The sequence below is a fragment of the Agelaius tricolor genome, unplaced genomic scaffold (genome assembly GCF_023055355.1).
Source record: "Agelaius tricolor isolate 1412-34295 unplaced genomic scaffold, bAgeTri1.0.p SCAF_1, whole genome shotgun sequence".
NCBI classification, from domain to species: Eukaryota; Metazoa; Chordata; class Aves; order Passeriformes; family Icteridae; genus Agelaius; species Agelaius tricolor.
Genome location: NW_027269261.1, coordinates 9390953 through 9416942, shown reverse-complemented (window position 1 = coordinate 9416942; position 25990 = coordinate 9390953). Strand labels below are relative to the sequence as shown.

The 25990-nt window shown below is 43.1% G+C and overlaps 1 protein-coding gene across 1 annotated transcript in view; it reads left to right on the top strand.

The window, feature by feature from the left end:
- ISM1 (isthmin 1) overlaps nucleotides 1-25543 on the top strand; it is a 41036-nt gene extending 15493 nt beyond the window's left edge. Inside the window, exons 2-6 of the mRNA XM_071422336.1 lie at nucleotides 6518-6754; nucleotides 16235-16502; nucleotides 19435-19578; nucleotides 21637-21726; nucleotides 23669-25543. Of these exons, the coding sequence (XP_071278437.1) occupies nucleotides 6518-6754; nucleotides 16235-16502; nucleotides 19435-19578; nucleotides 21637-21726; nucleotides 23669-24186 (1257 nt within the window). The 3' untranslated portion in view covers nucleotides 24187-25543. The remainder of the gene's footprint in view (nucleotides 1-6517; nucleotides 6755-16234; nucleotides 16503-19434; nucleotides 19579-21636; nucleotides 21727-23668) is intronic.
- The last annotated feature ends 447 nt before the right edge of the window (nucleotides 25544-25990 follow it).

Sequence of the window (25990 nt, the reverse complement as noted above, 5' to 3'; positions counted from 1 at the left end):
CTGGATGGCTGAGCAGATATGCTGAAGAACAAAGCACCAGTATTGTACTGTGTTAGGAAATTTGCTGAAGGGCCTCTGGTTTTTTTCCAGCAGACATTGAGCTGCAATCACCACCAAGTTTCTGTTATCAAAGTGTTTATACAAACTGGCAGTTCTTCACCTCCAAGCTGAACCATGCTGTTTGTATTTTCCAGCTGAATGAAAACATGAAATACAAGCAAACAACAAAGAACAAAAAATAGCTGTGATGTGAAATGTGTGTCCACAACATGTAGCAACAAGATCTGAGTATAATATGGTTGGTTTTCTCCTTAATCCCAGAGTTAAAAACCTTTTCTGCCAGAACCATTCAGATGATGGACCCACTGTTTGCCAGTGGTGTGGAGGGGACAGGAAGCTCAGTGAGCAAAACTCCCAAGCAGAATCTGAACAAAAGATGGACCAAAGCTCGATGACTGCAAGTGAATAAAGTGGCTCAGTAGGGGAGGAATGGTGTTAGAGCTGCTCTGGCACTCAGGAGGTATCAGTTCACAAGGTTCAACAAGGCAACAACAGACTTTTCCTCCACTGCAGAGGGTCCTGATGTAGTGTTAGCCACAAAAGAGTGCTTCAAAAGAGGTGTCTGGTACCTCCTAGATGTGATGGGACCCTCAGCCCTACAGCCTGAGGATCTCTGCACTCATAACACATGTCCTGGCCACACATTCAGTCATCAGGATCTTCTGTGTAGCCATGAGGGCTGCAGAGACAAGTTTATAGTGTAGAAAGCCTAAAATTCAAAAGCTGTGATTCTGTGATGAATGTGCCCAGATGCTTGGAGATCCTGGTTCTGCTGTATGCAGCTCCTGAGAGCTGTTTCAGCATAAGGCAAACAACCAGCTGGGGTGCACTGGGTGTGTGCTGGGGCACCCCAACTCCTCACTTTGCCATTGGCACCAGCATGTACAGAAGCCACTCCATCAACAGTGACTGTGGATTGATGTCTGCCCTGAACTTCTTACTTGCAGCAGTATTTGTGACTCCATCCTGTTTTCCACAGAGGCAGAATCTCTTCCAGAGCCTTACAGCCCCTGAAGTTCCAGTGTCCCAGAGCAGAACACTATGGAGTGACTGGATTTGGTCTGTCCATGGCCACATGGTCACACAGGCAGGTGTAGTGCAAGTTAGAACTGCTTACACTGTCATTTTACCAATTTTCCTGGAGAATTGAAGAATAATAGAGAACTGTTAAAACACAGACCGTGATTAACAGAACTTTATTATTGTTATTATTATCATTATATTATCGACTGTTATCAGTGATTCATCTTTTATTTGCATGATGTTTAAAGCAGATGCTCTATTTTGGACCTGCTTAGTGAAAACAATTGTGTACATACTAGCCAATGCCATCTGTTTTAAATTATTTGTTAGGAGTGATTATCTAAAATGCAGTCTTTATTATTGGAACAATTAGTTTGTGCAGTTTTCTAAAGATAAGTAAGGTTTTTCCCTTTACTGCAATATGTGAGTGAGGGGCAAGCTCATTTTAAGGAAAAATTAAAATGTCTTAGAGTGGTTGATGTAACACCCCTCTGGTCTGACTTCCTGTCTGACTGCCTGGACTGTATGTGGCATTAATCATAAAAGAAATCTTTCTCTGTGTGTCTCTGATAATGTTTCTCAGCTGTTACCCTCACTGCCTGCTCCTTTCACATGCCTGATAGGTGCCGTTTATACTCATGATAGATGAAAAACATAAATAAACTCCAGGAATTAGATCACCCAAGTTTGTTACACATCTTGGATCTGTGCCTGTAAGAGTCTCATGTAGTATCCTGGTGTGTTACTCAGCCTCCCAAGACTGGTTAATTTTAAAGTGATCATTTAGCACTAACCTGAAAACCCACAACAGCCTTCGAAATGAAAACAATCTGTTTGGGCAGGTGGGAAATGAAACCACTCCTAATGGCTATAATGGTTTTCTGTGAAGGCCTCAGGCCTCATTTTGTCTCTGATAGCAATACAGCATCTGTGAAGTTTCCTAATAAATAAAAGTTCTTTGTTGCTGGTGATTGAAGATGCTGTACAGGTGCATCATGAAAGTGCAGTGACAGACCCTCGCTTTTCAATTCAAGACCTCTTGTCAAGATCATTTTACAAGATATTTCAAAGGAGTATATAAGAAATAAGAAAGCAATGTAGCTGCAGCAGGGATTTAGTAAGAGATTCCCTTGCTGCCTGGGAGCTATTAGAATGTAAATTGTATCAGTTTTCTAAAATCCTCTCAACTCCATAATTAGCAGTGCTTGCAAATGTGCTCTTGCTTTGGCAAGTAGGGAGTGAAGGAAAGTAATAAATATGAAGGGCAGAGAAAGAGCAACTGCTTCAGAATATTTTCTATATTTACAGTCATTCCTCACTTACTCTCTGTCTTGGTTGTTTTTCCAGAACTGGAAATGGTATTAAAATAAGGAAGAGGGGAGGGAGATGGACTCCTTACTTGCCAAAATTGCAGAGAAATTCCCTTTTCCCCTAGTTTGGTATTTTTACAAGTTCCCATTTCTGTTTAGCTTTCTGTGGGGAAGAGAAAAAGTACATTTCCCTGCACCTCATGTCTGTTGTGACAGAGGGAGAAACGTGATGGGAAGGCCAAGGAGGGTGTTAAAATACCACTCTGATTATTGGAGAGTTAACCTGCAATATCAGGCAGAACATTTTTCCTGCATGCAGGGTTGTCCCTTGGGGCCTTAAACCCTGCCATAGTGCAAGTCCCACCTGGATCACTGAAAAATATCCTCACAAAATCCTGTGAATTGCTCTTCTTTTGTGGTTTATAGATGGACACAGACACATTGATATGTACTGACCTATTGCCCTCCCTCTTTCAGAGATGGGTGTTGCAGGGTGTTTCATTCTCTAATGCCAACAATGTGTCAGATTCTCTCTCAAGGGTTTATTTCATTGCTTTCTCACACAACCCATAGCAATGGGCTCTATCTTCCTGCCTTTATATACTGTCCACACTTGGAACACTCAAAAATCCTAAGCTGTTTTTGTATTAGGAATTTCTATAATTATCTGATCCCACGGGGCTTGCAGAACTGTAGCTTACAGCCAGTATGAGTAACCTCTTAAAATCATCTTAATGGAAAGTCTAAACATTGTGAATAATCCTTTTAAATGAAGAGGGTAAAAGTGTTTTATCTTAAAATACTTAGAGCAGATGCATCATTTGAGTAAGAAACCAGTGTGCCTGAATTAGAAATGTCATAACTTCAAAGAAACTGAGTCAGTAGTTCTGAATGAAGTGACATAGCTTTTAAAGGAAGGCAAACAACACTGCTTTCCCAAAAGCATCAGTAATAAAATTGTGTACACCTAAAAATAAACAGTGTGAAATATAAACATGGGAAATAACGTAAAAGTAAGGAAAGAAGAATATCCCCCTCAAAAGAAAAAATCAAATTTCATCTATTAGCTTTGGAACACAAACCCTACTTTCTTCAGAAAGGATGCTGGCATTGCAATAAGGACAAACCTTTTCCTGCTAGATGGGTCTTGGAAGAGCCTTTGCAGAGCTAATGCAGTAGCACAGGGTGAGCACAGTCTTCTCTTCAAATGCAGTTCAAGCTCACTTTTATTTTTGGCAGCCTCTTTAATCTTTTTACCAGAAATGCACATTTCTAATAACACTGCAGGTCAGCTTAGACATGACACCAAGAAGTATCTTCCTAAACAAATGGACATTCTCTTCCTTTTATTAACTGGAAACAAATGCCCGCTCACTCATTGTACCACGAGCGGATAACTGGAACGATCACACACCCTGAGCATTTCCACTTGCAGTACAACACAGAGGCCCAAGAGCTCCTAAAGTCCTTTCCCAGCACAGAAGGGACTGTGAGGGACAGCCCTGCCTCTGGGCAGAGCACTCCTTAACCTGGGTCATTCCTGCCAGGCATTAGCCAGCCCTGCTCTTGAAGTCAAGCTCCATGTGCCGCCCTGGGGCTCGGCTGCCATCAGAAATGTGCAGCACCTGATGTGTCACTGGGGTCTCTGGGTCGTGTCCACCCTGGGCAAGCAGAGGGCTCCATCCTCCTCCCTTGCCTGCAGCAGCCTTTGGGATGGAGCAGTTATCTTGTCCCCCCTGTTTTCCTTTCCAGTGTGGAGCAGCCCCGTCTCGCTGGGTCTGTAATTAAGGACAGCCCCTGCCCCAAGCAGCTTGGTAGTGGGCCCGATCAGCCTGATGTCATTACTTCACCATGACAATTTCCTAACTAACTCCATGTGATATTCCATCTGTTTGACACTATTAAAAACTTTTTATATAGCCCTTATTATTGTAGTTGCTGAGCTCCCCGCAAACATCACAGTGAGGAGGGGAAGTGCAGTTATCCCCACTGAGGCACCAGCAGAGCGTGACCTGTCAGGATCACACACCAAGTCTGGTCAGAGACTTAAATCTGGCTCTCCAAAGGCCTTGGCCAGCTCTGGCTGCATGATATGTTAATGTGGAGAGAAGCAGGATGCTCCTGAAGGAGCAGGCATATAGGGAAAGGATGGAATCGTATGTGAGAACTTTATTAGTTTTTAATAAAATCTTACTTTATTTTTAATAAAGGTAAGATTATGGGCATGATACCCCACTAAAAATAGTTAAGTACCACATTTTTCCTTTTCCTCCTAACTGAAGTAATTTAATCACAGCACTATTACGCCCTGTTGTTAGTCAGACATAACCGAAAAGCCGTTTAATCCTCATGCACCAAGCATGTTAAATTCTATCTGAAAAGTGTTAAGTTAAAGCAGTAGCATATGAGTAAGGAACCTAAAGTTAGCTAAGTGGCCGTCAGTTTAATTTCCCAGAGCTTCCTGCTGTGTGATCTGCTTTCTACTTTGTATTGAATAATGGGTGGGCCACCAAAGGCATCTGAGAGTCCTTCCTGGTCTCCAGCAAAGAGAAGAGCCTGTTTTAGCCTTCAAGCAAAGCAGACTGTCAGGAGCATACACATTTTTAGCACTGCACATATACACTAATTCAGAATTTGGACCTGTGCTGTAGATGTATAAAATTACCCTTTTGGCACTTTCAGAGTGTAACTATTCTGGGAATGACAATGCAACAACAGTATTAATTCTGCTAAATTTGCTCTTTACAAATAGGGTGCAGTGAGGAGAGTAGAGGAGAACTACCTTCATTTTTACTCGAGACAATTTCACTTAGTCCAAGATTAATTCTTCAAGCTTAGTTTAACTCAGTGAATATTTTTCTGTAACGTGCACAGGTTTTATTCTAACATCCCTTTAAAGGTCAATTTAGAACCTTCTAAGCAAATAAACACAAAATAAAAGAAAAAGCATTGGAGCTGTTATCTATCTGAGAGCTTAGCTAAAGGTATGCTGTGGCTTAATTTGAACCAGGGGAGCTGGATGGAGATTGCGTTTAACCAGAAACGCTGGCAAAAATATGCTTCAGTAGAGCCAGAACCACATGTGGCCATTCCACTTTAATTGTGCTTGTTTTAAAAGATAGGTCTTTAACATTTACCCTCTCCATGCTTGCTGTCTCTTTATGAACTGAAAATAAAAACTCCCCAGGCAGTCATACTAAGACCTCAAGCTAAAATTTTTTCAGCTGAGTCAAACCCAAAACCTGTGCGGAATCTACCCCATGCCTTTTTTTTTTCCTTCCTTTTTTTTTTTTTTTTTTTTTTTTTTTTTTGTAGCCATAAGAAGATTGGACTTCTCTGCTGTTTTTCCCCCAAGTCCCCCAGGCCAGTCCTAACCCAGGGAGCCAGTGTTTTGATACTAAATGTGTCTCCTTGGTGAGGTCAAAGGCAGTGGCAGCAGTGCTACTGGTTCAGAGGCAGCCTGCTGCAATGTACTACAAAACCCAGAAGTACGCTCAACAATAACAAAAGCATTAACCACTGACCCACAGCTTGGTGAAATTCAATCCCACCATTAGGCAAACATGAAAATGAGATCCCAGAGGAAGGAAGGTTCAGATGTTCAAGACCAGAGAAATTGGGTGAGGAACACAGAGACGAGATGGAAGTTGTTGCAGACTGAGGGGAGAGAAGGGGAGGTTGCCAGCTCAGCGGTAGGATCTTTTAATACCATAAATTTCAACATGGCCTTAGCAGTCAGTGTTTTTGCTTAGCTTTGGAACAAAGCAAACTGAAATGATTTAAGATGGATGCCTTTCAGCATTTTTAGGGACATGTTTAATGTGGTATGATTTGATTTCCCAGAGGTTACTTCAGAGCCTCGTGTTTCTAGGTTTGTTTTAAGTCTGATGCTTGTGTCCATGTGTAGGTGCTCACCACAAGGCTGGAATGGTTCAGGAGCCTGGAAGAACTAAAGTCCCCAAGTCTGACTCAGTTTTATCTTGTGTCAGCTGGTTACAGATCTGTGTGTCAGTAGTGAGCTGTGGGTCTGGGTGCTGTAAGGCTGCAGCCACTGGAGGGATGGAGGCACTGGCAGGACTGCACGCTCTCAGTTGTCATTATTGGGCCTTGCTTTTCTTCCCCAGAGCACACTGACTGCAGAGGACCATTCTCCTGAAGACAGTTTCACCCTGAACCCCGAGGAGCGAGGAGAATACCCCAATCTCCAGGCTGCCCACCGGCCATTTCCCAAGGAGCAGTTCAGGCAGGAGAGCGGGCATACAGCCTTGCAAAGAGATGGACCCAGGTCTTTTCTCCTGGACCTCCCAAACTTCCCCGACCTGTCCAAAGCAGATATCAATGGGCAGAATCCCAACATTCAGGTACAAATTTATGCTAATATCTGACTATTTTATAACTTACACAAAGTTATTTTACTGAGCCAAGACAACTTTGAGCCTGGCTTCCATGATACACAGCCAAAACAATCTGTCTCTACCAACAGAGAATCTATATAGTCCAATATAATGTATAACAGTATTATATATTAAACATATATAATGCATACTTTTTCTCTCTAAGTTAATGCACATATTGCAAATTTTTTCTGAATTTCTTCTTGAATAGTGTGGATTGCATAAGTGTGGAGATCAATGTAGACCTGCTTGTGATACTAAACCCATCTTTGTGATTGCCATTTTGGAGCATATTAACTTCATTGAAAATAAATGGGTATTTTAATTTCTGCCTTCAATTTACTGTTGTAAAATTTGTTTGTGAACAGGTTTGCATTTTGTAAACTATTATAAAATGCAACCATCCCCAAAGGCTAACAGAGAAGAAGTATTTCAGTTTCAGCTCAAAATGAATTCTTCTGTATGGAAGTGAGACTTTTAATTTCTGTAGCAGCTGCTTGTAGTATAAAAAAGTTGTCTGCAAAAAACTTTGTTATATGTTATTCCTCAAACAGTTCTTGGGTTTGGAACGGCCTCTAACAAGCCACTTGCATCTTGAAACTTCAAGGATCGGAAAGAGGAAAAAATGAGTGATTTGTTTTTAATTCAGAGCCTTAAAGCAAAATTGGCATTAATAAGCAGTCTTTTTTAACCAAAACAATAAATTCAAATGTTCTTCTGCCTATAAAAACAATGCACTAATAGATCTGGTTTTTTGGTTAAATTAATTCCTGGCTTCTTATAGTCCCCCAGCCCACAAAATTACCATCCTTTTGATATGTCTAAGAAGTATGTATATATAGATGTAACAGATCTGCTGGTGAGAGGCCAGCATGCTCAAGAGCGCTGGAGCACCTCTGCTCTGGAGACAGGCTGGAAGGGCTGGGGATGTTCAGCCTGGAGAAAAGAAGGCTCAGAGGAGACCTTAGAGCACCTTCCAGTGCTAAAGGGGCTCCAAGAAGGCTGGAGAGGGACTTTTCACAAGGGCATGGAGTGATAGGACAAGAGAGAATGGCTTTAAACTGGCAGAGGATAAGTTTAGTAGCTTTAGCAAGTAGTTTTAGGAGGATAATTCTTTATTCTCAGGGTGGTGAGGCCCTGGCTCAGGTGTTGCCCAGAGAAGCTGTGACTGCCCCATCTCCAAAAGTGTTCAAGGCCAGGCTGGATGGGGCTCTGAGCAATGTGGTCTGGTGGGAGGTATCCCTGACCATGGCAGGGGAGTGGAATGAGATGATCCTTAATACCCCTTCCAACCCAAACCAGTGCATGATTCTTACCCATAACTATGTGAGAAGAAGCTGCCTCCACAGCATCACTTCCTTGCATTCACTATAGACGAGTTGGGCCATTAAGAAGTCTCACAGATTTGGGTTCAAGGACAGGTCTAATACTTGATAGGCCGAGGGAGTAAACATGTTCAACATGTGGTGATGGAACACATCTCTTGTGCTAGGAGAACCATTTCAGTAAGCTTTAGGAAGGTATCTTGGCTTGAAAAGACAGGAGTCTGCTAAGGAAGGCAGGAGCCTCCCTTGAAATGGAAAATGTAAATCCCTTTCCTCCGAATTATCATTTTGAAATTAAGGGGCTCTCAGGCAAAGATATGGGAATAGGAATAACAATTGTTTACTAGGGAAATTAAAATACAAGTGCAATAGTACAAAAAAAAACCAACACTGACAGAGTCAGAATACGACCTGACAGCCTGTGGGTCAGGGTGGTGGTAGCAGTCCCATTCAATGGTGGCAGCAGCCCTCCTGATGTTCCACGTGTGGTTCTGCTGGAGCAGAGATCCTGGAGAAGGGTGGAGTTTTCCTTTGAAGGTCCAGTGGAGGTGTAGATGGGCCTGGTCTTCCTCTGGGAATCCAGTGGAAAAGGCTGCTGTGGTGTTCCAAACCTCAGATTATATCCAGGTAGGAATGCTTGGCTCCTCCCTCTGGGGGGAGCATCTTCCCATGGCATGATGGAATTTTATCAGCCTTGCAGTGACACTCACAGGCCATGAACAGAAGGTATCCCCCCCAGAGGGAGGATTGGCTGTGGGAGAGATAAAGAAAAGTGCCCAATGAATAGAAGACAACTGCCCCACCCCTAACAGAGGGCAGTAGAATACACACCCCCAGTCACATCTTGTGACCTAAGACAGAAGGGAAGATTGCAAGCTGCAGGGACCCCAGATTGTGGCGTGAGGCAAATCATGCAACATCACTATTTGAACAGTATGTAAACTGCAGAGGAGGACAGGAGGAAACAAAAACCTTTCCTGAGTGGTGACAGCGTACAAAGTTTAGACACAGGGATAAAAGAGATGGAAACAGTTCCCTGGCTTGTTTTCATAGTGACTGCTGCTGCTGCTAAGACCTCTTTTTTCCCACCACCCAATCTTGGAAATATGTCAGCAACTCTGTCAGCAGTTTTGCTGGACTCTGAGAACTGGGAAGACTGGTCCTGTAAACTGGAAAGGGGCAACATTGATCCCAGAGCTCTTGTGCACAAGGTTGAGCCCTTTCAGAAAGAGGCTCCCTAAGTTCTGCATTTTATTTACTCTGAATTTACTCTGCTTATTTAGGTGAGTAAATAGTGATTACACAAAGCTTCTTTAAGTTCTTGTTTGACACTCTTACAGCTGGTCAAGCCTCATGGACATAAAACTCCCATTAATTCCTTACAGAGTCAGAGAAAGTTTATTTTTTTGCCTAAAGGTTGTAAAAGTTGGCCTACTCTTTTACAAAAAAACAGGATTATATTGAATTCTTGCTTGTTAAACAGTACTATACTGACCTGCACAGAAATAGAGACACTTGTTGACGTGCAAATTTCTCATCAGCTATTTGGCAGGTGAAAACAGAATCGATGCTTATTTTTCTTTTTGCACAACAGCTCCCAGATCTGTAAGTTACAATTCTGGGAGTGTTGATTTAAAGAGTCCTCCTAGGACTGAGAGGCTGGATAGGAGAAAACAGAAGCCTCTGTTTTAAGATAGCACAATGGCCACATTTTCTTCTCAAAGACTCAAAACCTCTTTTCCCTTCCACTGCATAAACCAAAAATAACATTTTTTAATGGAAATTATACCTGGGAATTAAAAATCCAAGAAAGAGGCATAAAATTCTTCCAAAAAAGCAGGTGGAAAAAATACTCCAGTGAGTTTTCTTTAGGGCCATTTCTTCTCTGGTTCCTGTGAGATGGTGCTTGCTGTATCATGCCCTGGTATGTGCTCTTTTAGTGATGAACTAAAAGTGAGTATCAGAACACCATCAGAGGAATTCAGATTACCCCAGGTACTGCCGTATTTAGTAGATGATAATGTCAGTACAGCAGACTGTCTCTAGAAAACCCTCAGAAGCAACAGTCAAGGCTGCAGTAACCCAAATTACTCTTTGCATACATGACCAGGACAGCCCTCTTTGGCCTTCCTGTGGTGCTCTAGCCTTGTAAAATCTCCCATCATTTAAAGTGGCATTTTATGCTTCAGCTGTGCTTCCACACTGGTTGTTGAGAGTAACCACAGTGAGCACAGACTGGCTGCTTGGTTTGGGGTATTTTGTTTTCTTTTTTGTCATTTTAACGATTCTGTCAATGCCTGGAAGACTTCTAGATGAGAAGGTGATCATAAAAACTGATTACACTTTTTTTTCAGTTCCTTTCACAAGTGGAAAATCCCTGCTGTCTAGGTTTGCACTTGTCTGACAGACATAACCAAGGGATGCCTATGCAGCCCCTGAAATTGCTCAGGGTTGTTATTCAAAGTCAGAATTGTTCTTTCCCCTGAGCAGCAGAATGAAGTCACATGGGAGGAACTTGCCTGTTTTCCATTTCTGATGGGTTTTTCTTGTCTGTTTGAAGCAGCCTCTACAACCTCTCAGCAGCCAACCCTCTGTTTGGAGCCAGATGTTTCAACCTGCAATTGAACTCTTGCTCTTGTCCCTCACCTTTTTTTTTAATTAGTGGTTTCTCAGGTTTGTGTACTGAAACAGGGTCAGGGAGTGTGCTGCTCTGTTGTGGCACTGCTTTGCTGCTTCCCCAGCAGTGCTTGACACCATGACAAATGAGCAGAAAAGGGAAAATTCATAGAACCATGGAGTGGTTTGGGTTGGGAAGGACCCTCAAGATCATCTAGTTTAAGTCCCCCTGCCATGGGCAGGGACACCTTCCACTAGATCAGGTTGTTCAGAGCCCCATTCAGCCTTTCACAGCTGCAGGACAATAAGGGCATTTTGTTGATATTAATGTTCCTCACTGAACTTAGGTCTTGGTCAAGCTTCATGACCAATAGAGCTGAAGCCCAGCTGGGTGAGCTCCAGTTGTAATGGATGAATGGATGTGTTAAACTTTTCGATGAGGTGACAGGTTCTGGGTGAAAACTGCACAGAAACAGGTAGGATTCCTGTTTAAAACCATGTTGATAACCATGTTAATCGACAGGAGTGGTTTTAAAGCAGAAGTAGTTAATGCCTGCTTGGTCTTTGCCATTTGCCATGAGGCCTGTGGCCATATTCACCAGCCACACCACTCCTGTGCTGCTGTGTTTGCTGTGTTATCTACTTGTTATCTATTTTCTCTCTTTGATACCTACTGGGTTACTGCCTTCTCTTAGAAACACATCTACACAAACATACACAACTACAGAGAAACAAGGCTGTGTGATCTGCTTTGAAAAAAGAACTGCAGGCCTCAGCTCCTCTTCAGGTTCACCCAAGGACATTTCCCTCACCTCCACCTGCATCACAATATCACTTTTCACGTATTTTATTAGATGAACAATTTAGCTATCATTTATATTTGTCCTTTGAAGCTGCTGCTTTCAGTGCATTGGAAAGCAACACCCTTTTGGTGTTGTCACAAAAGACTCAACAGTGTCTGACCAGTCCTACCAGTCTCATCTCTTTAAATTTAGCACAGGAAAAGCCAGAGGGCTCCAGTACTGCTTGTTTCTTGTAATGCCTGTAAGGTTTAATGCCTTGAGGTAGTAGCAAAGCAGGTGCTGCCAGGTGCAGCACTGGAAGCACAGTGGAGCCTTGCAGGAGCCTGCAGGTTGTTCCAGCTGCAGAGCCTTCCTTGTGTGGGCAGAGCCTAAGTCCAGGGTGCTGAGGTTAAACCCCTGCCAACACCAGAGCTGTGCAGGTTTCTTTGTGTCATGCTGTAACAAGAGCTCACTGCAGAATGCAGAATTTGGGGCTGGAACACATTTTTATTTCTGGGGTTCATTTGTGCTCATCAGAGATTGCAAATTGGATTGACAACATGAAATAGAAGTTTCAGGTCTCAAGTCACATTGTCTTCTTTGCAAAGCTTCACTTTTCAAGCCCAGAAAACTTGTTCTAAGTGACATGACACAGCCAGAAGTAAATTACTGTCACTGTCACTGTCACTGATAGCATTTTAATTAAAATGATGTGATGTAAAGCCAGATGTACCATTTCAATCTCGTACTGACCTTGTTCCTGTTCTCCTGTTCTATTCAACTCATTGCTGACTTGCACCCAGAATGCCAAGTTCTCTATTGAAAATTTGCATCTATTGCATGAAAAAAAACCAGGATAGAAAGGTTGTCAGATCTGCTGCTTGCACAACATCACAAACATACTTCTTCCTGAAACATAATCTTTTGGTCATTTAGGGCAATGTTTACGCCAGTAAAGTGAATTCAGAAACATGGTCTCAGTAAACAGGACAAAGAACACAGAACTTCTTGTGCACTCTAGCAGGCTGGGATAATATTTATCTTCTGTATATTTTTGGCCAGGAGAAAATTGGATGTTGGTGTCTGGAGACATCTGTGCATGATACACTTGTTTCATTAGAAATTGCCTGCAAATCTGTTGTTTTAATGTGCCCACGCCAATTGTTTTTAACAGTTTTCAGATGAATGTCCTTATTCCTAGCTCATACAACCATAAAAGAAGTGGCTTTATTTTAGGTTTGGATACTTCTGGGGATGATTGTGGATTTATACAAGGACTGTGTTACCACAGACATTTTGGGAAGCTTGAGAAAAATCTTTACAGTTTTGATAATCACTGGAAGAAGAAATCAGCTCTCAAATGGGGTCCAAGATAGAACTGCTAAACCAGACCTGTTTTTTAATTTTTAAGAGAACATGTTTTTGTTGGAATACTTACACAGTATGAAAGCTTTTCCAGAGCTTCTCTAAATGCCTGGTTTGTATTAATCTAGTTCTTGATCTTTATTCTCTAATTCCTGATTCCTTTATTCCTTTTTATAAACAGCTCCCAATATAGAAACTGATCACACAAGTTACATATTTCAGTGCCCTGTATGTGTACAAGCATATGTGTAAGTGCAGTCATGGGCTAACACTGTAAGTCTATCTGTGAGACCTGGGAAGAACTCAGTGAAAGCTCATTTTTCAAAACTTTAGAGTGGGATAAGGGAGCAATTGCTCACCTGAAACAGCAGTCTCTTCTCACAATTCTGCCCTAATTTCTGGGTCATAGAGTGGAGGAGGGATTTACTAGGATTATGCCTCTGGAAGGTCCATAAAGCCAAGTCCCTGAAAACACCAAAGTCAATTGAAGTTGGCTTCTAATTTCCAAGAGCAGCAGTTCAGACAATCTCAGGATTCTTCACAGATTTTTTTTTCACTGTATGATTTTTATTCCACAATAAACACCTTGGTAATCAAAGCTTAAAGCAGTGCAGAGGGGAACATAGGTATGTATCAGACTATCACACTGGATTTTGCTTCTGCCGTTTTTGGTTTTTAAATTGGCTGTGTGTCGGAAAACTCATTTTAGAGGCCTTTCTAATGAAGTTCCTCAGAGGTAAAAACAGACTGAAGTGGCTGATTGCACAGATATTCCCAGATATTGCACAGATATAGTCTTGAAAGTAAGTTAGTGGCAGCACTGCTGGAGGTCTGGTGATGCTGGAAGTGTGTGTGTTCCACCTGCCTTTCCTCACCAGTGTAGCACCAAGCTCAGCAGATGTTTCTTTGTCCCTGCAAACCTTCTTTTCCTTAAGCTGACTTGGCATCATCAGTCATTATTTAAAATCAAAGTTCTTGTGGTTCTTCAAATTGTCCTTGGCTGAAATAATGCCAGTTCATGCTGATTGACTTTCATGCAGCTACAGATTATCAAAGCATATGGAGCAATTATCTTTTTTTTAAAACAGAGGGTTTGTTTTTTCCACTTTGCTGAGTCATTGCTCAGACAGTTAGTGTGGTCCTAAAAGTACTTGCTGCTAAAGTACTAGAATTGTACTGATTTCCAGGTGGGGAGTACTAAAGCCCCACCACTGGCAGTGTTTGCTGCTCAGTAAGGCCATTTCCTTTCATTTATTGTGAAAACTCTGTTTTGCTTGGATAGAGGTAACAATTTTGAATCCCTGAACTGACTCTGATGTTTTCAAGCTTATGAAATCCATTTTCATTCTTGGTCTGTAGAAACTGAGGTTTAATGAAGTAACCATTCCAATTCCATATTTAGGCTGGGAGTGAAATATCCTTTGTGTAAAGAAGCTATTAGGCTGACAGCTGCACTTTCCCTTGCTCTTGCTCTTTTCCCAGTGGAGCTTCATAGTAGCCTGCAAGTTTTTTTCATTTCAATGGCCTGGTCTATGGTAAAATGCAAAGCATGAAATAGATCCAAAATCTCCTGTCTCCAAAGAAAGGATGTGTGGGCATTGTTTGTGTTTGCAGCTCTGAAGATACAACAGTTCTGCTTTGCTTCCTGTGTCACAGCCTTTGGATCACAGGTAGCTGTGACCTTTTCTTTCTTTTTCTTGTGTGTGTCTTGTGATTTCAGTAATAACAATTATATAAAACGAATCTTTTGTGTACAATGCACATTCACAGAGCTGTGTAAATTACTTTTAGCACAGCAATGCATTATTTCTGTTTTATACAACCCGATTTTCATTGTGTACCATCTTGAAAGGCTGAAAATGCCTCTGTACCTATTAAACATTATAGATAGATCTGACAGTCACTTCTGGTTGTTTAGCCAGTCCAGTGTAATCACTGAACCACATTAGCCTGAAACAGCAGAGCATTTTATGATCTATCTGTGGCCAGGCAATGCTTGCATGACTCACAGAGCCAAGGTTTCTGATGGAGAGTCTCTGCTTCTACCTAAATGGCCACCTATATGCACACACAGTATTTATCCAAGAGTTTTACAATTACACATTGTTCAGCACAGAAAGCAATAATCAAAGGTTGCTCCTATGCAGAATGATACTGACATTTGTGATGTCTGTGAGGGAACTGGGCAGCAAACTCTGAATTTTGGTTCTGGGCTTCTGTTAGAAGCCATAAACAGGTTGACCATAACAGGTCATTATGCTCCCCCAGCATGACAAAAGGACCAACCTTAAAGGGCTTTGCAGCAAGTGGCTTACTCAGCAATGGTCAGAGGAGCTGCTGGCTCCCATCACCGCCACAAAGTGTGGTTTCATGCAGCAGTAACAGCTGGGCTGCTGCCAGAGGGGCGAGACAGATGCAAACCCAGCAATACCTGGGCTCTGCCTCTTGACCTTCTCACACATGGCCTTGCTTATCTTGAGTCAGCCCAAGTCCTTGGAACAGGCTCTGCACACTGGTGTGCTCTATGCTTGCCTCCAATTCAGCCTCAGCATAGAGCACAGCTTTGGTTTTCTTTTTCCTGGTCATATATGTTAGGCTCTAAACACATTTTCCCCATAAGGCAGAGAATTCTGCTGCAAGGGTTTTAGGCACAGCATTGGTTATTATTTTGTGCAGGATTTTTCTTAGCCTTGGTTCCGAGGTCTGATTCAGCAGAGGTAGCAGAAGGAATCACTCAGCCTCTGCACCCCTCTCCTGGGCTCAGTAATCCACATATGGTTTACAGCATGCCAGACCCATGCTATTGCACAGCCCCTTTGCCAGGCAGCACCTTGTCTGTCACCGTGATATTTTCTGAAAATTCCTCTTTGCCCAGGATTTTCTCCTGGGAAGCTGAGAAGCCTCAGCTTCTCCCTGTTTTGCTGCTTTGGAATATGGCTTAGACATTGTTTACCAACAGGTGCATGTTTGATTGGTTTCATGTGCATTGTTTTAACTTAATGGCCAGTCACGGTCCAGCTGTGTCGTGGCTCTGAGGAGTCACGAGTCTTTGTTATTTTAAACCTTCTGTCTGCATCCTTTCTCTATTTCTTTAGTGTAGTTTTAGTATTGTATTTAGAATGGAATGGAATGGAATAGAATAGAATAGAATAGAATAGAATAGAATAGAATAGAATAGAATAGAATAGAATAGAATAGAATAGATATCAGCCTTCTGAGATCAATGGAGTGAGATTAATCTCTTCCCTCGTCCCGGGGACCCTCACCAACACCACACCGTGTCTTTGCTGTGTGGAATGCTTCCCCCCTGACAAAGAGGAGGCACTGACAGTCAGGCTGGTCTGCTCTGAATCCCACAGGTTACCATTGAAGTGGTGGACAGCCCTGACACAGAGCCAGACAAGGAGCTGCAGAAGGAGGGCAGCAAGCCCAGCTGGCCAGCCCCGTCGCCCGACTGGAGGAGCTGGTGGCACAGGTCCTCCACTCTGACTCGCATGAGCAGCGGTGACCAGGACTACAGATACGACAGCACCACCGAGGACAGCAACTTCCTAAACCCTCTGGGTGGGTGGGAGAGCCATGCACCCAGTCACAGGGCTTTCCAGTCCAAGGAGCAGCCAGAGTACGGTGGGTTTGTGTTCCAGGCCTCCTGTGGGCATCCTGGGATTGTCAAAAACAAGCATGGGGGGGAACGAGTATGGTGAGGCATGGCTGAGATTCAACCAAAATAGAGTTTTTCAGCATGTGGCTTTTGTTCATCAGCTTTCAAATACAAATCTGTGCAAATGGACAAGCTGTGCTGTGGTAGCTGCATTCCACTAGTAAGTCTATAATCTTGAAAATCATACCAGAATCCCAGAAGAGGGCCTTTTTTAGTCCAACGTGTGCTTTTTTAAAAAAAGTGGAGGAAACAAGGTTTCATATTTATTTTTAGAGTAAGGGTAAGTACAAATTTAGAATCGTGTGGTGGTTTGGGAACCAGAATATAACTATTGGATAAATAAGCAAGATCTGAAACGTGGTAGTATTTGGTGGATACACAAATAAGATGAGTTATGTTGGTGCATGTGTGGGGAGTGGCGTGTGCAGCAGGAACATTGTGTATTTGTGTGTGTAATATTCTTCCAGATGTGTCATGGGGAAAACAATTGTTTTCAGCTTGTTGTATGAAATAGTTGCAGAAACTAGAAACAGAGAAGAGCTACAGCCATTCACTGCTCTGACAGGCTGTGACTATCCACATGGGAATGACCCAGGGGAGGTGAGCTAAACTGTGCTCACAGGAAGAGCCCCTTGAGTTTGTGTGTAAATACAGATTACTTTTAGTCACAACAAGGTGTCAAAGCCATGGTACTTTTACCCTGGCATTTCTGTTGTTATTCCCCAGATGCTGCAGAGTGCCTGGCTAAAACAAACTTATTCTTCCATGGTTTTACTGACTTGAAGTACTAGAATCTTAAAAATCAAGAGAGAGTTTTTTATGGAATAAAAACTGTGGAATAAAAGTGTGTTTAAACACATACATATGTATTAAATTTTTTGGCCAGAAGATTAAATCTATCCCTTCTTTTTGCACCTATATTTATTTGTGGGCAGGGTTTATTGAGAAGAATTCATATCTTAGGTAGTTATTCATATAAGTTAATTGTGATAGAAAAATCATAGTAAGAATTACAAATGTGAAAATAGGAAGAACAGGTTGAGCTGCAGCTGAAAATCTAACGTGGTATATTCAATAGTGTGCTTCATAGTGCACTGTAAACACGAGGTAGGTAGGTCTAAAAATTATCCTAGGGCTCCCTGCTGCACACCAGAGCATCCAGCTAGCTGGAAACAACTCCTGGCCTTTTGTCTAACCTAAAATGCTGTCCAGGAGGATGCAGTAGCAGATGCTGCCCATGAAGGGTGTAGATGTTCCACCCACTGACATGCCCATACCTTTCCTGTGTGTATCTGTCTCCCCTCCTGCCACTGCCAAGGGCTCTCCCTGCCCTTCCTGGGCATCTGTTTGACAGGCATTGTGCCTGCTCACCTGCCCTCCTCCTTGCCAGCCACATGGAGATAAAAGAATTGGAAAGGAGCTGGGAAGAAGAGCAGGGCCAGGCAAAGTGGGCAGATCACATCTTCCTGAGACACCTGATGCCTTTTTTGGGCTGCTGTGGTGCCTGCCTGCTGGCAAATCCCAGAACCACAGGTCTTGCACACTGACTTTAGCCGTGTTCACACCCACATCCCACCGCAGACACCTGATTCCAGTGTGGTGGCTTCCCCATCATCAGCCCTGTCAGAAAAGGAGGAGAAACACATAAGGTCCTTGCCACGAGGAGCTCACATCTAGGCAGCTTGCTCTGAGTGAGATCTATAACCTTCCCATACTCCTGGCAATAAATGTTTAATAGCACCCCACAGAGCTGTTGTCAGTCGTTGCATATGGAACAAATCAAGTTACGTGTTCTGCTAACCAGCTCAGGAAGCCCACAGACAACATGGCCCTGGGGGAAAGTGTGTAGCACAGAGGCCAGGCAAGGCAGGGATCCTCCCTGGCTTTGCTGTAGCTTAGGTACTCTCACCTAGAGCTATAGAGCAGGGCTGCCTCAGAGCCACTAAACCAGACTTTGCTTTGCTGTCAGTGGCGGTGTAACCCAAAGGAGCTGCAGCTGCAATTTATGATCACAGTAAAATATCTCCTGTAGGTTGCAGGGAAAACCATTAAGCCAAATGTTCCCTCAGCTAGGGAGGCCAGTGGGGAGGCAAGAAAGCTGGGACAGGTTCATGGGCTTTGTTTGGTGGCCTTCACGTGGTGGGATGTGCAACAGTTTACACAGCACACAAAGGAAGCTGATTCTGAGGGGTTTAGGTACTCACAGCACATCAGCTTTTTGTTTTGGCATCCAGTGCCTTTGTCTGTCTGCCAGAAGAAAACAAAATCATGTTTCTTTTTCATAAGGTTCCTTCTAGTAAATAGTCAGATTTGATGTTATTTAATAATTCTCATGAAACACTAAATATTGCATGTTGTTCTTGGTGCAAGGAAAGCATGCACTTCCCTGCTCTCATAGCAATATTCCCTGTTCAAGGGACTGAAAAACAGAATTGTGATTTTCACTCATGACCCTTAGCTTCCCCATAACATGCATCTTGCCCAAAAACTGAGTACTAATGTGTGCTTTGAAAAGATGAAAAAGAAAACTCAATTTCTCCTTTGCCTGATTAGTCTGTGGTCCACAAACACATTCCTGTATGCAGGGAAATGACGTGAATAGATGCGTACTGTTAGTTCACGACCGAGCTTTGCAACTGAGGATCCTCAGCAGCCAAAAGGTCAAAAGAGAAAGGAAATATTTTTTCAAATAATGTTGCGTGCATTTCCCTGAGGAGCACCAAGTGTGAAAACCATTTAAGCAGCAGGCTCGCGCCTGGCACTCAGCCCCAGCTTCAGGTAGAGACATCTGGATTCCATTCGTGCTTTGCCTGCTTAATAAAAACCACCACACAGTAGTTTTTGGGTAGCAGGAGTTTTGTTTCCTCATTTCCTTCCTCGCATTTGTCCTGTGAACAGATTACATGGACGGTGAGGGCGACTGGAGCCCCTGGTCCCCGTGCAGCGTCACCTGCGGCAGCGGCAGCCAGAAGCGCACCCGGTCCTGCGGCTACGCCTGCACCGCCACCGAGTCCCGCACCTGCGACAGGCCCAGCTGCCCAGGTGGGAACTGCTCCTGGAGCTGCTGCCAGGGGGAGCAGGGGTGGGTGGAAAGGGGTGGAGAGAGCCCTCCTGCACACTGGGCCTGGGGGCTGTGTGCTCCATGGCAAGGTAAGGGTGCCGGCGGGAAAAAGAGATTTTCAACGCCGTTTATTCGTAGTAATGATCCACGGCTAGATGCAGTTCACCATCCCCTGGACTTAAAAGACAAGTACAGGCTTTCTCTAGGTCGTGGCAGTCATTTTTGTGCATGGGTGTTTTGTATTCTAAAGGGTGTGATCTACTCCCTTGAAACAAATTTGGAGCTGTTTTAGAATTTCCAGCTGGCTGTGCTGTTACCTCAGTGAGCTCCTGTTTTGCTGTGAAGGGGATGGCATTGCTTGCATTGTGAACAGGAATGAAGGAATGTATAGTTTTGGCTTGAATATATTCAGAAAATATGGCCAAGGAGCCTTGCCTTAGCTCCTACCCATTCACAGGATTTGACATTTTGAAGTGTCCTTACCATCACACACTTACCATCTTCACTTTGGCAAAATCAGAGCTGAGCACTCAAGCCGACATCATGAAAATTTGAAGCTGTTGTGGAAAACTGTTTTTTAAATGTTGCTGTGTGTTTAAATTTAGACCAATTTGTCATGCAGTAGCTGCCACAATGCAGGGGATAGGTGCAAGTTCATTACTTCCCAAGATCAGAGAGAAGTGAAAACACAAGTCGTGGTGGTATGCATTACTCTCAGTTTACTCAATGACTCAGAAAGGCAGAAATTTTTAAGCTGGAGGTCAGGCTTTTTTTAATGGGTAGTGAAATGTCAGCAGTGCTGGAGAGGAGACTTAGAAGACTTGGTGAGAGAGTTGGAGAGAAGTTTCTGACTAGCAGATGGATCCATGTCTCCATTGCAAAGCAACAACTGCGAGGCAGTTCAGGGAAAGATGTTTCTGCATGCTCTCATGCATCCTAAAACCTCAATAATAAGGAGTTAATTCCAGAAAAAACCAAGTAACCCCCAGTTATATTCTCTAGTATTTATTACCAGCTAGCACCAAAAAGTGGCAAACTTGAAAGAATATATTATGTCATACAACAGACCTCCAACGATCAGCAAGCAAAATATCTTCACTCTTTGATGCTGTGCTGACATTTTTGAAATTACAAGGTCAAAGCTCAGCTTCTGCTGTTTATAATTCCAGCAGTGAATTACTGCCTTGTAATGGGTTCTTGGGTATCTATTATTCTACATCTAGTGCTGGAGTTAAGGCAAAACTCTATGATAATTTTGTTGAAAATTGGCCTGAGGCTGTTTTGAAGATTTGCAAGCCACTATTATGCCCCAGTTCAGGAGATCAGGAGAAAGTTCATTGGCAAGAAGATGGATGGTGAATAGACTTCATTATTAACCATATAGTTATCACATATTAAAGATCTTTCTGTTCTCTTTAGAGGCCTTTAATTCAATGGAGAGGAAAGGGAAAAAAAAATCTACTTGTGTTAAGCCTGCATGGCACAGCAATGCTGGGCACCTCAATAGGCTGAACTAAAGCAGCAACAAAAGGATGTTTACTTTGGCAAGATCATTTTTCTGGGAATCTCTGTGTCTCTCAGCTGGTAGCAAACAATTAACTGCAGGCTGCTGGTAAATCCTGATATGTTGAGATCATGATATTTTATTTGGCAGCTGTAAGTGACGGGGATGGAATTTTTTGGACAGGTTGGTTATCTCTTGCCTACTCACACCTTTTAACTGCCTGGCACTGGGAGAGACCAACAAGCATCAGTCTTCTTGTAACAGCATCATTCTTCCTTGAGAAATGGTTGCCCACATGCAGAGATGAGCTTGCTCACCTGCCTTCAGCCCTGACACTCTGGTTCACCTTATTAACAGCACAGCTTCCTTGGTCATTATGGTTTTAAAAGAACAGTCCAGCAGCAGCTCCAGGGTGGTTCCCTGCCAAAACAAAGCACCTTGCAGAGGCTGGGGAAGGAGGGGAGGCGAGGAGGCAGCTGGTTCCATTGTGTTTGAGAGGGGAAACCCCAGCAGCACTAACTTGTGTTTGTCTTAGGGATCGAGGATACCTTCCGGACAGCTGCCACAGAAGTGAGCTTGCTTGCAGGGAGTGAAGACTTCAATGCAACCAAACTGTTTGAAGTTGGTAAGCAGCCTAGTCAATCCTTCAGTAACAGATAAGAGACTTCCTTAGGATTTTCTTAGTCCTGTGGGATCGAGATAGTGAGTTTAGCATTTAGTAACAGCCATTTGTTATCTTGCTCACATTTGTGATCTGAAAATTTGCTTTGGTCATCAAATCTTTCTCCTCTTAAGTTCTGTGCTTGTTTCATCATAAAAGGGTTATTTGTTGTCCTAATTCAGAAAAGAGCTATAAGACTCCACAGTAATGGAGGGGTGGGAAATCAAACACTCTTTATTATTTTTATTAAATAGCCTCGAATGGAAGACCCTATAAAAGCATTTTCATTTCATATAAAAGAATACAGCTGTCACATCAGAAAAATTCAAAAGAAAAAAAAAGACAATTACTTTTATGAGCATGCATTGCCTTTATAGCTCTGTGTGCTGCAGTGGGAGTAACCAAATCAAATTTATAGGGCATGGCTTGATTCTGAACTATCTAGAACTCAATCCAACATCTGCAATGTTCTGATTTTGTCCCTTCAATGAAACCACAGTGTGGCCACTCAGAGACACTGGATGCTGGATTAATTGAATCAACAGTGTAACCCAGTACCTCCCTACTGTGGGAGAGCAGAGCACAATAGTTAATGACAGCCAGGATGGGACTCTTTAAGGAGATAGAAAAACAGGACACAGATCACTAAGTAAATATTTTGCAAGAATGTGTGCTGTAAGAGTTTTAGCTCCCAGTTAGTTTCTCTCCTGCAGAGTCCTCTTAAAGTAAGTGTGGAGCAAGATACGCAGGTGGTTTTTGACAGCCCATAGGATGATATAGACACCTTAAATAATGTTTTAGGCAGGAGATGTTTACCTAGATTCTCCCAAGAGTCTTGCAAAATAATGAAGTGCTGGTGTTAAATATGCTACTGGTCTACAAATCTCTTTAATCCCAGCTATACATCATGCCTCTGGCACCATAAACTCCTGCTGATGTACAGCCACTCTGATCTTTCGTCACATACACCCTTTTAGAACCTGGATCACTTTTGGCTGCATTTGCCAGATAAGATGTCAGTCTCCATGTTTGAGATATTGATGCTTGAAAAGTGGATATCAAATAGAAAAAACTATTTGTTCTTTAAAGAAAGACTGAATTATGGTCTAAAATGTATTTCAGAAAGAGTAATAGAGGCCTCACTTGCTATCTTGGAATCTCTAGCATCATCTGAAACTTAATCCTTCATCATCTGACTGCCATTTTTCCTGTTGAGTGTGTTCTGACTAAGGGCTCTAACTGGAAACTGGCACCAAATCACTGTGATTTCCCTTTTTCTGCTGCTTACCAACCCATGGTAGTGTCTCTTTTGCCACATGGGGATATCAGTAGCTTAATTAGAATTTGCCGAGTAGAAAAAGCGTCACAGATTCCTACTGGCCTGGTTCTGCCCTGTAACTCAGACTAGCCCTGAAGTCAGTCACAAGTGATTTCTTTATCTGACAGGACAGCACAGTACACTGTGGGCAGGGCAGCAAACTGTGACTGCCCTTTCTTTCTGCAGCAGAGCACTGGTGCTGTGTCACTATAGGACACGAAATGACACGGACATGCAGCTTTCTGATGGTAAAAAGAGAACTTTTAATTTCTGCCTCTAACATTTATAGATTTCTAAAAGTGCCAGTGGATTGGAGGGTGACAGTGCCACCACTCCAATGACACTGGACAAACCAACAGTCTATTAAATTTCTGTCCTTCCATAAAAGAATGCAAAACAATAAGTTATTTACATAAAGTGTGTGAGAAAGTTCACTACAAGAACGTAAACATCAGAAGGCTTAGAAAAACTTTAAAAATCAGGGCAACAGTGCTGAACAGCTACACTTGACTCAGTTGCTGTCACTGATCACACCAACTGGGATGCTGCTTAATGTATCTTAAGTTTCCATTTCCTGCCCTGAAACAGATACCGATAGCTGTGAGAGATGGATGAGCTGCAAGAGCGAGTTCCTGAAGAAATACATGCACAAAGTGGTCAATGACCTCCCCAGCTGCCCTTGCTCCTACCCCAGAGAAGTTGCCTACAGCACTGCTGAAATCTTTGACCGGCTCAAGAGGAAGAACTTCCGCTGGAAGGATGCGAGTGGTCCAAAGGAAAAGCTGGAGATCTACAAGCCCACGGCGCGGTACTGCATCCGCTCCATGCTGTCCTTGGAGAGCACCACGCTGGCAGCACAGCACTGCTGCTACGATGACAACATGCAGCTGATCACCAGGGGCAAAGGGGCAGGGACACCCAACCTGATCAGCATCGAATTCTCAGCAGAGCTCCACTACAAAGTGGACATTCTGCCTTGGATCATATGCAAGGGGGACTGGAGCCGCTACAACGAAGCCCGGCCTCCCAACAACGGGCAGAAGTGTACAGAAAACCCCTCAGACGAGGACTACTACAAGCAGTTTCAAGAAGCAAGGGAATACTGAGAAGATTTTCCTTTTCTTCAGATGCAAAATAGCATTCGTTTCCTGGATGCCAAAGAACTGGTGGTGGCTGCTGCACTGGCTCCTCGACAGGGGCCGGTCAGCTCCTTTCTAATGAATGTATATAGTTGTAATATAATACATGAGTATTTTTCACAGTGTGTGTAATTTATAAGCACATATCTCTCTGTCTCACACACACCTGTTTTTGCATACAGACATACATAAGTCTTGTCCTGATAGGATTTTATACTGCAATAACGTTCATGTAATAATGTGCATTTCATTTTATTTCCCATCTGTAACCTAATGAAGGGGGTGGGGGTTAGCTGCCATCACCATCAGGCCCCAAGGCCCCAGCTGAGGAGGCACATACTTAAAAGTTGTTATAAACAATAGGATTGAAGAATGTACTCTTCCATATGGGAATGGTTTACAAGATTAATGCACCTACAGCATCAGTTTTCTCTATAATTGGTTTCATGACCAGTCATATCTAAGGAGGGAAGAATTTGTTTTGGAAGGGCAATAGTCAAAAGTGAATATAGAAAATCCCTACCGATTTTTCCTCTTGGAATTCTTCCTGTTACCTTCTAGCTCAGGTATTTGCAGTCCACCTGGGGTAGGTTTGCAGAAAGATGTAGCTGGGGTTTTCCTACGGGCCGGAAGATGTCCTGGTGCAGTGGTTCTGCAAGAGTTACAAGCAGCCCCCTCCTGGAGACATCTCTGATACAGAGCCGCAGCTGTTGGGGCTTCCAGAGCAGCTGTGAACCTGTGAACTGAGCATGCTGTAAGTCTTTGGAGGAGTGAGGGCAGAGAAGGAATCCATGTCAAAGGACCAAAAAGATCACAGTTCCTTCCCAGCTTTTTAATATGAAGAATGTTTGGATCTGCTTGTTTCTTTCTTTTAATAAAAGGAAGTTTATTATTTTAGAGAACAGTAAAACTGGAATCCACAAGTTCCCTGGGCTGAAAGATGCAACCAGCCCTTTTCCCCCATTTTTCTCATGCTGAATGCAGTGTCCTACAGCAGAAGCTATTCTTTAAGGGAAGCTTCCTGGGAGGAACTACTGGTGTCTTAAAGTGTCTTAATTTTTAAAAAAAGCTAGCATTATTTTTGTAAAGTATTTATTGAATTGTAACAATGACTCACATGTGGGATGTATCTCTAACATAAAAGGTTTCTGTAGATGGAACTTGATTTCCAAGAACACAACTGTTGTTAGGCAAAGGTTTTATTTCCAAATTTTTATAAAGTGCAAGTTTACAAACTGTCATAAAGCAGCTCATATCTGCATTCTGATGAAAGATTAAAGTTACACCCTGGGTAAATAAATACTTACAGTTCCATCCTGTGAAAGACTGCCTTGCTGCAAGTCAGTGTGTTCATTTGGAAAACCAAGGCTAAATGTCACTAGAGAAATGCCTATTTTGGGGTTATGTGGTCTGACACACATTTATGGAACCTCACACAGAGTTAAAGCTGACCGGCATCGCCGTCAGCCCGAGCTCGAAGATTCAAGACAGACATAAAAGGCAATTCCCTCTGCTATATACAGACACACATAGATGACATTTAAGGCCCCTTCCAACCCAAACCCTTCTATGGCTTCCTGTAAATCTTTTCTGTGTCTCTGGTGGCAACCTCTGGGGTGAGGTTGATTGCGAGCTCACGGACAGACACCTGCGTGGTGCCCCCGGGCAGGGCCAGCTGTGTGTTGGTCTGCCCAGGTGGTGCCAGCCAGGGCTTCAGAGGCAGTCTGGGCTGTGCACACCCAGTCTGAGCCGTGCTGGAGGCTCTGCCAGA